A 14925-nucleotide genomic window follows, 5' to 3' on the forward strand; every position below is an offset into this window, starting at 1 on the left:
TACTTTTTGAAAACCATTAAAAATATTTTCCCCTTCCTTTTCACTTGCTTTCTTTGCCATTCTTTAAGCTGTGGTAATAAATACAATGCAGTAACATATAAAATTTACCATTTTAGCCATTTTTAGCTTTAGAGGTTAGTGGCATCAAGTGCATTCACAAAATTGTACATCCATCACCACTGTCCATTTCCAGAACTTTTCAATCATGCTGAAGGATTTTCAAACAATATATAACCAGGCCTTAAAATGGTTCAAACAGATTTCACCCAGGAATCCCACTACAGAATTAGAAATACAGACTAAAAATGTATAAGCAAAGATGTTTTGTGCAGTATCATTTATAATAGCAAAAGGGGGAGAGAGGCAGAGAAAAACAATCTAAATGTTCATGTGAGAATGGAGTAGTTAAATAAATTTTGGTATATTTACACGCTCAGAGAATACCTGAAGGTGGAGAGGGAAGAGAACCCTATAAATGTTCATAATGCCTCACCTTGAATAGACAAATTATAGGTTATTGCAATTTTCTTCATGTTTTTCTGTATTTTCCTTATTTTTATTTAGTGAATAAGTGCAGCTTTTATAACTTTTAAATTGTTATTTTCAAAAGTGCCACTATGACAAAATGCATGACCTCTCTATAATTATATTAAATTTGGGGGGGGGGAAGTATCCCTCTTTTCCTCTTGCCTCTATCCATGATGTAATTTCTACAAACTTGTAGATAATTAAATGAGTGAAGTTTGACTGAATTTCAAGCCCATGTGGATTTTTTTAAACTTCTGGGCTCAGCCTTTTTTTTCACTTTAAAATGTTTTTACTTGCTCAGTATTTATTTAGAAGTTATGCCTGGTATGTACAGAACCCTGTGTACCATTTGATTGCAATATCTTGCCTGAGATTCATAACCTGCCAGATACAACTTTTTGGATTGCTGATCACTGGACATATCTCCTCTATCCTGTCTGACAATCATTTGTTCTTTCACTGACTTCTATGCAGCTCAATGATGGGTGTGGTAATATCAGGTTAGCTTTTAGAAACCTCACCCTGGACACAATGTGAACTAACGGTTGGGGTGGGGTGGGGTGTGGGGAGGAGGCTGCTGCAGGGATCCAGGCAAGAAATGATAATGGCCTGAACTAGTTGCAAGCAGTGAGGGTATAAAGAAGTGGAGAGATCTGAACATTAAGGAGATAGAACCCATAGGGTTTGGTTAATGAAGGGTCAGAGAGATGAGGAAGAATCAAGGATGAGTCCTGGGATTCCTGGGCTTAGCTGACTCAGTAGTAGGTTATGATTCTCCATCAAGGGCATAGAGAAGCAGCAGCAAATGCTATAGGAAAACAGTAATGGTTCAGTTTAGAGCATGTCCAGACAGAGGCCTAACATCTCAGAGTAAGAGCATCCACCATGATGTTCAGGCTTCCTTGAAAGTGACCAATGTGGAGCTGAATTCCTACACGTTCTGCATCAATCTCTGTTCATTTCAACTGGCTATTTTAAGAGAGCTCTGATAAGCCAAGCTTTATGATCAGTTAGGTGAACAAACCATTCCAGTCTTTCAAGTACGTATCTGAGCAGTCTCATGGAGTCACGTGGGTTAACCAGCATACATATCTAGACTGGTTTGCCTCTGCCTTTCAAAATACGCCCAGCTCTTGTTTCTAGTCTCATTTTCTGTCCCTTCCCCTGATGTACACCCCATGCCTCTATCACACACAATCCATCAGTCCCTGAGCAGAACTAGCCCTTTCCCAAATCTATTGCTTTTACAACAAACTGATGACTTAGTATCACTTCCTCAGTGCAGACTGGCCCAGCAACATCAGGCAGATATATTGCTTTTATCCTTTGTCCACTAAAAATTAGTACTGGTTTATCAAGTCACTTAAATTTTGCTCTACCTGTATACTGTGAGCTACTGAAGGGCAAGCACCTCTCTCAGTCATCTTTATATCAAGTGGCACACAGTAAGTACCTGAATAAATTAACATAAAAACAGAGTCCTTGATTGAAGGTAGTATTATTAGGGCAGACAACTGAGAAATCAAGAAGAGATGAAAAGATGCTTCCATATTCAGGCAGGGGTGGCAAATATCTGACATTCATGCCACAATTCTTCCATCTCTTGCCCACTGCTGACATTACTAATCAAATCATACCACTCTCTTTTGTTAAGTCTAAACTTGGCCTTGAAAATCTTTTTATTTTCCAGGTAGCCAAGCGCTCAGTTGGAACACCAGATAAAATTTTTTCCCATCCCAGCTATGGGGAATTAAAGTATTCAGCAGACTGTATTAAAACCTATTGTAAACAGCTTTCTGCACACAATACATCGACCACAGTAGCAAAAAAGACATGCTTTTAAAGGGACGGGATTCAATTTGTATAATCTCTTAATTCCATCAACATAATATATATAGCCTCCCCACAGGAGGAACAAAGGACACGAAGCTGCCATAGTATACTTGCTACAGAGGAGACAGGTTATTATTAATCTCCACAAAAGTACTACTTGCTCAGCTATTTGAACTAATGGTACTAGAAACATACTTATTGAAGTTTATGAGGTATAGGAAAGCAGTCCTTGGGGCCGGCCCATTCCAGTGGATGGTGTAGCCCTTCTCCAGCATGATGACAGGCTGGTACTGTGGAAAGGTGGCCTTCTGGTTAATTCCCCGGAGCACCATAGGGTAGGCAGGATACTCATCTCGTGCAATGGTCATAGTCAGATTCTGAGTGCTCCATGTCTGCACATATACCTTCAAAAAAGTAATTAAGAATTAAAGGGAAGAGAATAAAAATTTAAGTAGCTAAACAAAACACTTCTAGCGCAAAGTTAAGCATCTGTACTTTCAAAAGAGAGATTCTACGACCTGTGCCAGACTAAATGAGTTGTAGCCAACTTCATCCTAAGCTCCACTTACAACGAAGTCTGCTTAAACAAAAATGGTAAAAACAGATCATGCACTCTGCTAGCCAAGATCTTCATCATCTCTTTCACAACAGGCCAGCTGATTCATCAGAATATAAAACCTTGGTGGTTTACACAGCTTGTCAAAGAAAGCCCCCAGTCTGAGTACACATAAAAAATTAGTAAATTAATGTGAAATCTGATACCCTCTAGTCAAATCTGAAAGACTTTCCCCTGAAACAAGAGATGGAAATTTTAAATATCTTAGAGCTTTGGGTTTTCAATTTTCCATGACCTACATCAGCCCAAGAAGTCATTTTTCACCCCTTAAAAAAAGTTATAAAGCATTCTGCAAAAACTGGAAAAACATATTAAACTGAGGCAAATTTGCACGTCCTGAATTTATTCCAGTGGCACCTGAACCCCATGTTGTGCCAAAACAAAATCTTCCCAAAATGCACCCTCCAAAGAACAGACCTCAGAACAACTTCTTAAAACAAACCAGTATCCTGTAACAGAAATCCCCAGAAGTATAAAAACATTTGTAGAATACTGCATTTAATCCACACTACTTCTCTATTTTTTCTTTTTCTGTCACTTCTACAGTTTTGTGCATATTATTCCTCAATTATAAATCCATTGAGACAGAAAATCTGAACTCTCACTCATGTTTGACTACTTCAATAGAAGACTCTTCTCTCTGAAACCACTTACAGATTAAAATAAAGAGACAGGAAATGTATGTTTTTGAGACTACTGATTATCTTCACTTAAATATATATGTTTAATATGTACGTTAATATATTCATTATTTGTTTATATTTAACCTATATTTCACTGTATAATAGGTTATAAAAATTAAAGGTTACATATAATACAAAGTATATATATACATGCACACACACACACAGATATATCCTGCCTTCCTCCAAATGCAAGAAGGATGTGAGGTGGCACATTCTCCTTATGTTTCCACCGCTCCTCCTGAGCACCTTTATCTCTTGGGTCAGCAAAGAGCAGACATTCCATTAAAATATCTTTCCAAATAGCTAAATAATGATTGTTCTATCTTGAGATCCAATTGCTTCTGTCTGTTACCTAAAAATGTATAGTATTATACATCATTCAAGGAACAAAAATGGCTGCAGACCTGGGCTCCCACCCAAATTCCAAATTCTTAGGAGAAAACTTCTGTCCTACCATTCCCAGAGCCTTCTGAGAAGTATTAGACAACTTATTTCTTTCTTCATCTTCAAATAAAAATATAATTACTACTCTGCTTTCTAAGATAGAAATATCAGGCTCACATTCTTAAATACATTAGAATGCCACAGAGTTTATAGACACGTTTATAACAAAACATAAAGTTTTCATTAGTGAGAACATACCATTTTAAGACAGACCGATACACGTTCCTTTGAATATACATGGCTAGCACAGCTAGAAATTTAACTAAAACTGTAGCTACAAAAGAATTAAAAGCTTTTTATTTTTGTTTTATTCTAATTCTAGGATTTCTATATCTTCTTAAGTATTAATGGGTCAAATTAACTTTACAGGGCAACTCTAGTTAAGAATAAAATGAATGGGAAAAGAAATCACATTTTCAACCACTTTCTTTTCTTCTTTATTTTACTGTAATTAATTCTCCATCCTTTTCTTGTCCTTCCCAGAACTTAGGCAAGTATGACTCCCCCCAACCCATGGGAATGAGAAATCCCACAACAAAGAAGTTAATACTCCATTAAAATAAACCAGAAAAATCTCTCTAATCTTTATCCCTCTTAAGACCTTTGTCTTGTCTACAGATGTGACTCTTTTTAAAGGGTTTCTTTTTTTAATTTAAGAACTACAGCATTCTTTAACAGTCATGATTCAAAGTCTGAAGAATAATAAAGAATTCTGCTCCAAGAAGCTCCCACTATAGAAGGCTTAGATGATAGAAATTCACATACAGCTCAGGGGGCTCAAGAAGTTGAAAAGCAAGAGCCCTGAATGCACCCTTAGCAGGCAAAGTAGCCAAAGCTCAGCAAAGGGGCTACATCACAGAACTGGTCCTCCCCCAGGAAGAACATACCCTGCAAATAAGAGCACTTAGCGGCACATCAAGGGAGGCTTCCTTCCTGCCTTTGAGACTATCAGAGCCCAACACCTCCTGGAAGATACTTTGCTCTTCCCTAATTCTCCTCTCCATGTTCCAATTACCCTTTTCCTTTACTCTTTTAGCTCCCTTGACATCTGTTATTAAATACTACCATTTAATCAGCTAAAATACAGAAATAAAGTTCCGTTCTCTTCAAAATTCTGGGCAACTGGTACCTCTGTTCTGCACTCTTCCAGCCATCCAAATATCACTATTAAAATCATCTTTGCAACTCAGAGCCTTGCTCCTCAAATAATACAAATGGCGGCAAGCACTTCACTATGTGCCAGGCCATGGGTAAAAGAAAACATTTTACAAATACTCATGTATTCTATCTTCACAACAGCCACTTACGAGAGGATCTAATATTATCCTCGTTGCTCACAGGCACATAGTAGTTAATTAACTTACCCAGCTCATATTTAAGGAAATAACAAAGCCAGGATTCAAACCCATGAAGTCTGGCTTGAGTGTCTGTGCTCTTAACATACTACCTCCCAAATTAGTCCATCTGCTTATACTGGGCATCCAGTTAATAAGCGTACACTAGCTTAATGTCTTCAAAGAAGTATTTCCCAGTCTATATCATCCCCTTCATATTTTCATAGATATTATACCATACTTAATTTGAAGAATTTCCTTGGATTCCTTCTTTGCCCACTCATTTCCAATTCCCAGCTCTGTTTCTGAGAACATCTCACTTTCCATGTGACCTATTGATATTCTGCCTCACAAGTCAGATTCCCTAATTTAGAGATAAAATAGAGATAATAATCCTGAAAGCAAAGAATGAGATGCCCTCTCAGGAGGTACCGCTGTAACATGGCAAGAAAATCTGTCCTAAGTTTCAGGAAATATGGGTTCTCACCCCAACTATATCCCAGCCACATTTCACCAAGGGCAAATCATCTTCTCTTTGGCTCACTTTTCCCCTTTAAAATGACTTGGAGTATGGGAACTTTAAATAATATTCTATGAGTCTATGATTCCTAAAAATTTTACCCTTCTTTCTTTTTTTTCCTTAAAAAAAATCATGCTGTGTAAAGTATCAATCATCTGGAAGAAATGAAGAGCACTCCTCCCAGAAGCAGTGCTGTCCGGAGCTGGAAGGGAATCAGGCATCACAAAGTGTTCTGTCTACCTGGGCATAGTTCCCACTGCACACGACTGCATTCCACTTGGTAACATTTACACAGCTTGGGTGGCGGATCAGGTAGTTGTCAATTCTTCCCACATAAGCATCCTTGTATCCTGTCACAGAGCCATCAATGTCGTGGAATATGGAGTTCTTGTCACCATCCAGCTCACAATCTTCAAACCAGGGGCCAGGCTTTCCAAAGAAGACATTGAGAAAGACCTGACAGCAGTAAAAAACAAGGACATCACACAATGAGGACTCCTGCCATTTTAGCCAGCATCCCCTGCAAGGACCCAACTTCATAGCCATCACAATTTCTTTAACACTAAAGCAGTTCTGAGTCACCGTTCATAGTCACCAACCAAAGTTTTTGATTAATTATGACATGCATGGGGAAAAAAATTCCCAAAGCCTTGTAAAGTTCAAACATCAAGTGTTCAACTTCATCTTTGGTGTTTTCCCTTTTCAACTTAAAAACAATTATTTGTTTCCCAGACAAAACTGGTAAGAGAAACTAGAACAGTTGTGAGAAGAGGAACTATGTAGTCACACATACCTGTTAAAACATACAAACTTTACACTTAAGATCTCTGCATTTCCCTCTATGCAAATTATATACCTCAGTTATATAAAGATCTATTAAAAGTTCTCTCTCCTGAACTAATCATTTTATTTCACATCAAATGCTTTAGTTACTTGCTGATTATGTCTCCCACCAAAAAAGTACAGTTCCAAAGTGGAACACAGTCTAAGTGCTGCGTTGGTATGGCTGGGAGACCACTGAACTCACTAGAACCTGTTGAAAAGTCTGTGTTATTTTCTCTCTCCTCAACACAGACCAAGCCCAGCTCAGTAATTTTCACGTCAGGTAACATTAGTTCAATGCTTTTATCGACCACATAGTACACAGCTGCAAAGCAATCTGCAGGTGCCATGCTTCATCGTCTATTAGCTGCTTCTTTTGTAAATTACTAATGTTATTCAAGCCATGCAGGTACATCTCTAAAATGTACTCACTGTCCTGGGGAGTTTTACAATCAAGTGAACATCTAAATGATAAGTAACTCAATGGAAAATCAGCGATGTGTGGGACAAGTGGCTCTGAGTTCTTTGTTCTAGGCTCTTCTGTTTTTCCTTATACCTCCTATGATTAAATCTAAGAAAAGTCTAGGGTATATATTCCACCTTTTTAGGCCGAACAAATTTGGCAGACCATTCCCTCTAAGAATGGTTCCAGACATTGCCACCTTAGAGAATTCCAGGCTGATGAAACACTAGACTTGCATGACTAGCATGGATTCTCTTAGATTGTTAGAACTCTAGAGCTTTGCAAGAAATGCAACATCTAAAAACTGTTTTTTCAGTAGTACCACGTCAGTGGTCACTAGACTCTATGCGTGGGTAGGGCAGTAAGCGAACAGCCAACCTCTATACTGAAGAGGTAATCCAAGACAAGCCCTATTTGTTTATGTGGGGCCCTAGCCACTCATGTAGCTCTTCCTCTTTCTCTGGAGCACCTGCACACCTGTTCCATGCCTCAGCTACTCAAGAAAACTAGATAGAGATTGGCAAATTATCCCAAGTTCTATTTTAAACTGGCAACCACAGAGTTTGTCTGTGGTCATGGATGAGAGACCTATCAGCCACTTTCCAGTCGTGACTGCCTGTGGGAGCAGAAAGCAAGACCGTGTGAGACGTAATCTCTATGCTACTGTCATCCTAGAAGTGGCAAGATGCGGGAGGCTGGGGGTATATACCCAGATTGTCTTGTGCGTTAATGGTAAAGGGGTAGTACTGAGGAAACTACTAAGAAAACCGTTTCTGTGGGCTACTGCATTGTAAACAATTATTTCTAAGTCGTCTTCGCAATCTTCATAAAAACCTTCCAACAGTTTATATCAGAAATAACCCAGTTTGTTTCGTACCACCTCAGTATTCTTCTTTAGCAATTTTTTATCCTCTAGTTCCCCAGAAGAATAGGCCCCAGACAAGTAAAATATCAGGCAGAACCCAAATCTCTTCATGGATTGTTATATAGAATTTCCCAAAATTATATGTCCCGATTCCTACAAAATTTCTTACTTCCCATCCCTCTGTCATCACTTGAAGCCATTTTCCCTTTGAAGATATCACTGGAATATCAAAAATACGCCAGGTCACATGGGACTTCAGTTCTCACCTTGAACTCAGTGGGACAGAGTATGCGGAATTAGGAGTTTTCTCTTGCATAGATTTCACCTCCCAGTCATAAAAACTCAGTACGAATCCTTTGTTTGTGTTTCTGTCTTTAGAAATGTGTCATCCCTCCTCTTTCCACCATAGTCACACCATAGTCACTGCGTGGGAACCACGTGAACATACTTACATGTGGACCAAACTTCACGAGGGAGATGTTGTTCCTGGGGGTTATCTGCCAGGAATTTTTCATGAGGAAGCCAACAGCACTGGTATACCTATCTGGAGTTGGCACAAATTTTTTGAAAGTGCACCTGGTGAGGTGAATGGGTCCATCATAAATCTGAAAACCTCTAATTGGAAATGTCCTGTTGAAATATAAGACTTTATTTAATGCACATGGGCCCATACATTTAACAGCACTTCACTTACACAGTTGTTTTATAAATATGTTGAATATCCCACATGCACAATTCTAGGATATAGTGGTAACCAAGCAAGATCTCCAATCAAATGAAATATATACTGCAGTGAGAAAGGCAAACAGGATAACAATGAACCATTTCAGATAATAAGTGCTTGGAGAAGTTAAAGACATAGTAATACAATGGACCAGGTAGGAGAGAGATGTCATTTTGAACAGAATGGAGGCCTCTGTGAAGAGGTGACTTTTGCTTCCTTGAATCAACCCAGTTAAGATCTTTCATTTGGTAACTCAAATACTATAGTTTTGGTTTCAAAATCTCTAGCATGAGAACAAAAGACTCTCCCTGTGCCACTGAATGATAGTAATAAGGAGAAATGATAAACTTAAAAGTATAAAAGTGTAAATCCTCAAGACTTACTATGTCAAAGTAGATGGCTAGGATGAGAAATCCATTTTATTCATTTTCCTCCTTTCTGTTCAAACACAAACTCCTTAACCTACTAATCATATATCATTAACTATAATTAATGTACAAAACCTGTAACACTCTGGATCTCTTAAGATTTCTCCCTTATTAAGTTCTTTAATGGCACTGTAGAGGATTTCTACAGCAACTAATCAGTTTACAACTTGGCAGTGTTGTACAATAAAAGCATGTATGTTGACAATAAAATCAAACAGCCCGGTTAAAAATCTATGGCTTGACTTATTTCTAAGGATATATCCCCAAATGGTCCTCTCCCATAGAAGGTTGTAAAGATACAGTAGAATAAAAACTGAATCCATTAACCAATGAGGAATCTTCATTTTGGAAAATCCTCCTTAGCAAAAAAGCAATAAGCATTTTGAAATAAATCTGGAGGCCAGTGTAAAATAAAAACAATGGTATTCAATTGGCCACCATTATGCTGCAATCCATATCCCAACTAATACAATTTTGTTTCCTTAATCTACATATTGGAAGAGGCAGCTATAGCCTAATTGTAAACAGCAGAGCACTGAAGCCAAACTAACAGGGTTTGAGTCCCATCTTAGCTACTTTTAGTAAGTTACTCATTTAGAAAGCAGGATGATGACAGTACCTACCTCACTGGGCTTTGCAAGGATTAACTAAACAGTAAAGTATTTAGAAAAAGAAAATAGTAAAGTATTTAGAACTGGGCCCAATACATCAAAAGCATTTAATAAATGTTAGCTATTAAAAGTCTATGAAGTTCTTTTCCTAGGAACTGACTAACAGGAGTTCTACACATAGTGTAGCACACAGTAATGATGTTCAATATTTCCCAACAACAAGCACAGGGGAGAGGAGCAAAGCATTGGTTGCCCTTTGAGAGAAGCTAGTTAAGCCCTTCTGCCAACCCTCACCATCTGTCCCCCAAAGCCAGCAGTCTGTTTGACCACCCCCCGTGACCTGTCCTAGCCCAATATCCAGACACAGTGTAGAGCTTTAAGGAAACTGATGCTTGATGAACTCTGACATCAGCTCTGATGTAAGGCTTTTAGAACACTAGTTCTTCTCTACCTGGTTTTCTTACAAGTAAAATGAGAACAACTCCAAACTGTGTCTCAAAACTGAGGTATAGATTAGGTAATAGTTCCCTAAAAGCTCTGAAGAATCTTTCCAGTGCTAAGTACTATTTTAATGAGTCTGTGATTATTTTGACAGAAAACATGCCAAAAGTCTACCCCCGTACCCCTTCAACTTCTGAAACATCATTAATTATACAGCTGTGGTTAGGTTTTGAGTCAGCTTTGGCATCTATCAACTCATTTTCTAGGACTTTTTTCAATAGGCAATTTCCTTTTTCCAGTGGCTATTTCTGAAAACTAACATCACATATTGAGGGAAAACCAAACCAATGTCCGCAGTTTATGGTTTGGCAACTTTCTATGGCTCAAGAAAGAAAGAAAAAAAAAAAAGATTACCAGCTTATATAAGGTCTTATACAAGGAAAGAAAAACAGAAAAACAAAGAAACAAGATAGGTTCCTTCATTATAAAATTGATAATGAAATCTATAAAGTATTTAATAGCTAATGCTCCAGAATTCCAGCAAATATACACAATAGTAACAGTAATAATAACCACTTTAATAATAATAAGGTGGGGAAAGCGTCATGGTGGGAACCAACCCATGAAGGGTCATCACAGAACCTTCTGTAAGGGTTAGGCTTTCATCTGTTGTTAAATCTAACACTCCTCTGATGAAGCAACGCTTACCTGTTCCTGGGTAACGTTCGAGGCTTCTGGTCTATTCCTCCAGTGCCTACATACTTGTTTTGACCACCTTGAAAGCCGTAATTCCTGCTCTCCCCAACAAAGAGAGATTCAGATACCTCTTGGCTGGAACCCTCATCACTTGGGAAGCTTCCATCACTGTTAAAATGAGAATAATCATTAACCACTCATCTCTAGGAAATTAAAATTGACCTTCAAATGAAGGCAAGCTATAACTTTAAAGAGTTTAAAATTTTCAGAGTAGCTGGTAGCTTTTTCTAATACATATTAGTAAGTCATCAAAAAATGCTTCTAAATTATGAACATACTTAGTATTATTATCTGGAGATAAAGATACTATATAAAAAGCTCAGTTCTTAAAGAACATTGTGAAATCAGAACAGCTTCTAAGAAAGAAAATGTTTAATCTGCTCCCAGGTTTTACTTCCTTCCTCTTTATTCGCCTACTTTTTAAGATCTTTAATCTAAAGCTCAAGTGTTTTCTCCTAAGCAAAAAATATAATGAACCTACCCTTCTATGTAATTTCAGGTAGATTAACCTACTACTTCGGTATGAATTCAGTAAAAATGTATTTTTGGCCCTCTAGTGGCACCAGGAAGTGAGAGCTTATTTTTTTAATGCTAATAAATGATACAACGTTCCCGTGGGTTATCAAAAAAACAAACAAAACAAACAAACAAACAAACAAACAAAAAAACAAGGGTTTTTTACCTTACAGTTTTAAAAAAATCAGGTAAGTATTTTTAAAGTAATTACAAACCTGGCAAAGGTCAGTCCTATTCCATTATCTGCAAATCTATAAAAGAAAAAGATAATTAGGAAACAATTTATCACATCATGTAATAAGAGGTAATTCTCTCAATATTTAATTGTCATAAAATCCAGGAATTGCCAGTGTTACTCTCCAAGGCCACAAAACAAGTTTCACTTTCTAATAACTAAAAAGCACAAGGCTCCTCAGTAAAGGCACCTGATTTGAACCTTGGTTTTGCCAATTACTGGCTGTGTGAACTTGGGCAAGTTACTCAACCTGTCTGTCCCTTAATTTTCTTACCTATAAATTGAAATAATAATATAAGCTTTCTCATAGAATACTTGAAAGCATTAAAATACTAATTAGTTTCAACCATTTAGAACGCTGTCAGGGAGTAAGCAGCATATAAGGTATTAGCTGTAATTATAATTTTTATCATTATAGCTGGCCCCCATATCTGTGGGCTTGGCATCTACAGATTCAACCAACTGCAAATCAAAAATATTCAGAAAAAAATTCCAGAAAGTTCCAAAAAGCCAAACTTAAATTTTTCCAGTGCTCTCAACTATATACACAGCATTTACAATGTATTTACAACTATTTGTATAGTATTTACATTGTCTTACGTACTATAAGTAATATAGAGATGATTTAAAGTACACAGGAGGAAGTGTGTAGGTTACATGCAAATAATACATCATTTTACATAAGGAACTTGAGCATCAGGATTTTGGTACCCATGGTGGGTCCTGGAACCAATCCCCCACAAAAACCAAGGAACAGCTATTTTTAACAACAATTAGATCATGGTATCTTCTTCAAAACTTTTCAACATTAATACCCAAGCCATTTCTATAGATTTTATACAATATCCATTTTTTTGCACAAGAAAAGTCAGAGATGATGGTAAAAATGCCAAGAAGCTAATGTCAGTGCCAGCCAGGAAAAAACAATGTTTTTCTATACTCTTAAACATCAAATATTAGCTCAAGATATATCAGACTTCTCCTAAAATTATACAAATGGAAAAGAAGTGAGATGCTTACTGCTTCAAGTCCATGTTAAGACATAAGTCAACAGACTTATTAAGGTGGAATTCACAACTTTTGTTTTGAATGGCGGTGAAAGAAGGGCATCAGGAAACTCTGAGTTTCCAAGAAGAAGGAAAAAAATCTAGGTAGTTTCAAAATCTTTATTTAGCTCTCTGACATAGACCATGTTTGTTACATAAAGTTGAATTCCCAGTTTCTGTTCAATCTCATCAAAAAGCTCTCATGTCACCAGACAAGTTCAGTTCCAATAAAAGCAGCAGAATGAGACAATTCCAAACATTTGCAGTCAGTTAACACTAGCATACTTCCTCAGAGCCTGTCCTGTCTATTAGTAATGATACTATGATTCCAGAAACCACCATGGTACTTTCAGTCTACTGGGTTTTTAAAAATAGCCTTAAAAATAAATACATCAGTGTCATCAGATAATAACTTCATAGAGAATACCCACGCTGAATTCTGAACGACAATGTCTCCCCCTCTGACCCAAGCTCCGTGGTCATTATTTTTAAAAGCAATAAGCCTGTCAATTAAAGCAGCAACACGTGGTTTTTCAGGGTCTGCATCCTGATGAGGCCGAAACCTTGGAATTAGGGGGAAAAAAGGACATTTTTTAAAAGTAATGAAAAGGCAATGGAAATCAGCTATTTACGATTGTAAGCTTAAGTTTCAAAAAGCAGGACTTAAATTTGACTAAAACAAAACATAAACAAATCTTAAGATAGAACTTACTTATATTTTAAATATTGAAAAAAATTATAAGTTTCCAAAGAACTGCTTTCATATTTCATAGTTTTTTTAAAAATCAACTTACAGAATGGACACTGCAAAACATTCTGAACACTGAAACCATTTCAAAAATAAACAAAGACCTCAGATCAGGAAATATGGCATGTTTTCACAAATTCTTAAGCTACATGACATTAATATAAACTTATTAAACAAATTAATCATATATTTCAACATACATATATCTGAACCAGAGTATTATTTGAGTCGTGTGCTGGTAAAATGTTTTAGATATAGAGATAAAACTGGGTTCAATATCTTTAAAATACCTAAATTTAAAATAGACTATATTTATGGAATGTTATTCAGCCATAAAAAAAAGTGAAATTCAGCTATCTGCAACTGGATGGACCTAGGGGGTATTATGGTTAGTGAACATCTCACTGACAGAGAAAGACAAAAACTGTATGTTATCATTTATATGTGGAATCTAAAAATCTAAAAAACAGAACAAACAAATGAATATAACAAAATAGAAAGAGACACACAGGTATAGAGAACAAACTAGTGAGGAGAGGAAGGGGGAGGGGTAAGATGGGGTGTGGGATTAACAGATACAAACTACTATGTATGAAATAAACAAGCAACAAGGATATATTGTTCAGCACAGGGAAATATAGCCATTATTTTATAATAATTTTAAATGGAGTACAATATAAAAATATTAAATCACTGTGTTGTATACCCAAAATTAACATAATATTGTAAATCAACTATACTTCAATAAAAATTAGTATCAGCACTTTTTAAAAAAATAGGTTGTAGTTAATTGACTTATTAACTATAAAGACTGAACTTTACTTTTTCTCTCACTTCCTTCTAAAACACTTACAAAGATCTTAATGGAAAGGCCACAAAAATCGATGTCAAAAACTCTTAACTATAACAACTCAAATAATTCTATAAGGCCACCTAATTTAAAAAAAAAAGATCATTTCCATCTTAATCTTACAAAGCTGGGTGAGGGGGCAGAGAGTAGACAGCTATACAGAAACCAATTCAGCAGGTTGAGATTTTCAGTCATATGATCATGAAATATCATTTGTACAAATGCTACTATGAAATTTGCTGGCTCATAGTAGATGCTCACCAAGTATGTACGATGGGAGAAGCAGCTGCACGTGGAAAACAGCACGTGCAAGGTGCTTAGGCACAAGTGAGCTCGGTGTGTTCAAGGGACAGAAAGCAGGTTGGCTGGTAAGAAGCAAGAGGAAGAGGACAGAGAGGAGGGCAAGTGCTAGGTGAGGATGTGGGTCTTTATCCTAAATGCAATGGGAAAAGAAGAATG

The 14925-nt window shown here is 36.9% G+C and overlaps 1 protein-coding gene across 3 annotated transcripts in view; it reads right to left on the bottom strand.

Moving 5' to 3' along the window:
• CEMIP2 (cell migration inducing hyaluronidase 2) overlaps window positions 1-14925 on the bottom strand; it is a 132649-nt gene that overhangs the window by 13858 nt on the left and 103866 nt on the right. For all 3 annotated transcript variants that reach the window (XM_015243683.3, XM_015243681.3, XM_006209366.4), the window contains 6 exons: window positions 13300-13431; window positions 11803-11838; window positions 11024-11179; window positions 8564-8741; window positions 6202-6417; window positions 2557-2765 (listed from right to left, as the gene is read on the bottom strand). In XM_015243683.3, coding sequence (XP_015099169.1) covers window positions 2557-2765; window positions 6202-6417; window positions 8564-8741; window positions 11024-11179; window positions 11803-11838; window positions 13300-13431 — 927 coding nt within the window. The remainder of the gene's footprint in view (window positions 1-2556; window positions 2766-6201; window positions 6418-8563; window positions 8742-11023; window positions 11180-11802; window positions 11839-13299; window positions 13432-14925) is intronic.

Source organism: Vicugna pacos, chromosome 4 (genome assembly GCF_048564905.1).
Source record: "Vicugna pacos chromosome 4, VicPac4, whole genome shotgun sequence".
In the NCBI taxonomy this organism is placed as follows: Eukaryota; Metazoa; Chordata; class Mammalia; order Artiodactyla; family Camelidae; genus Vicugna; species Vicugna pacos.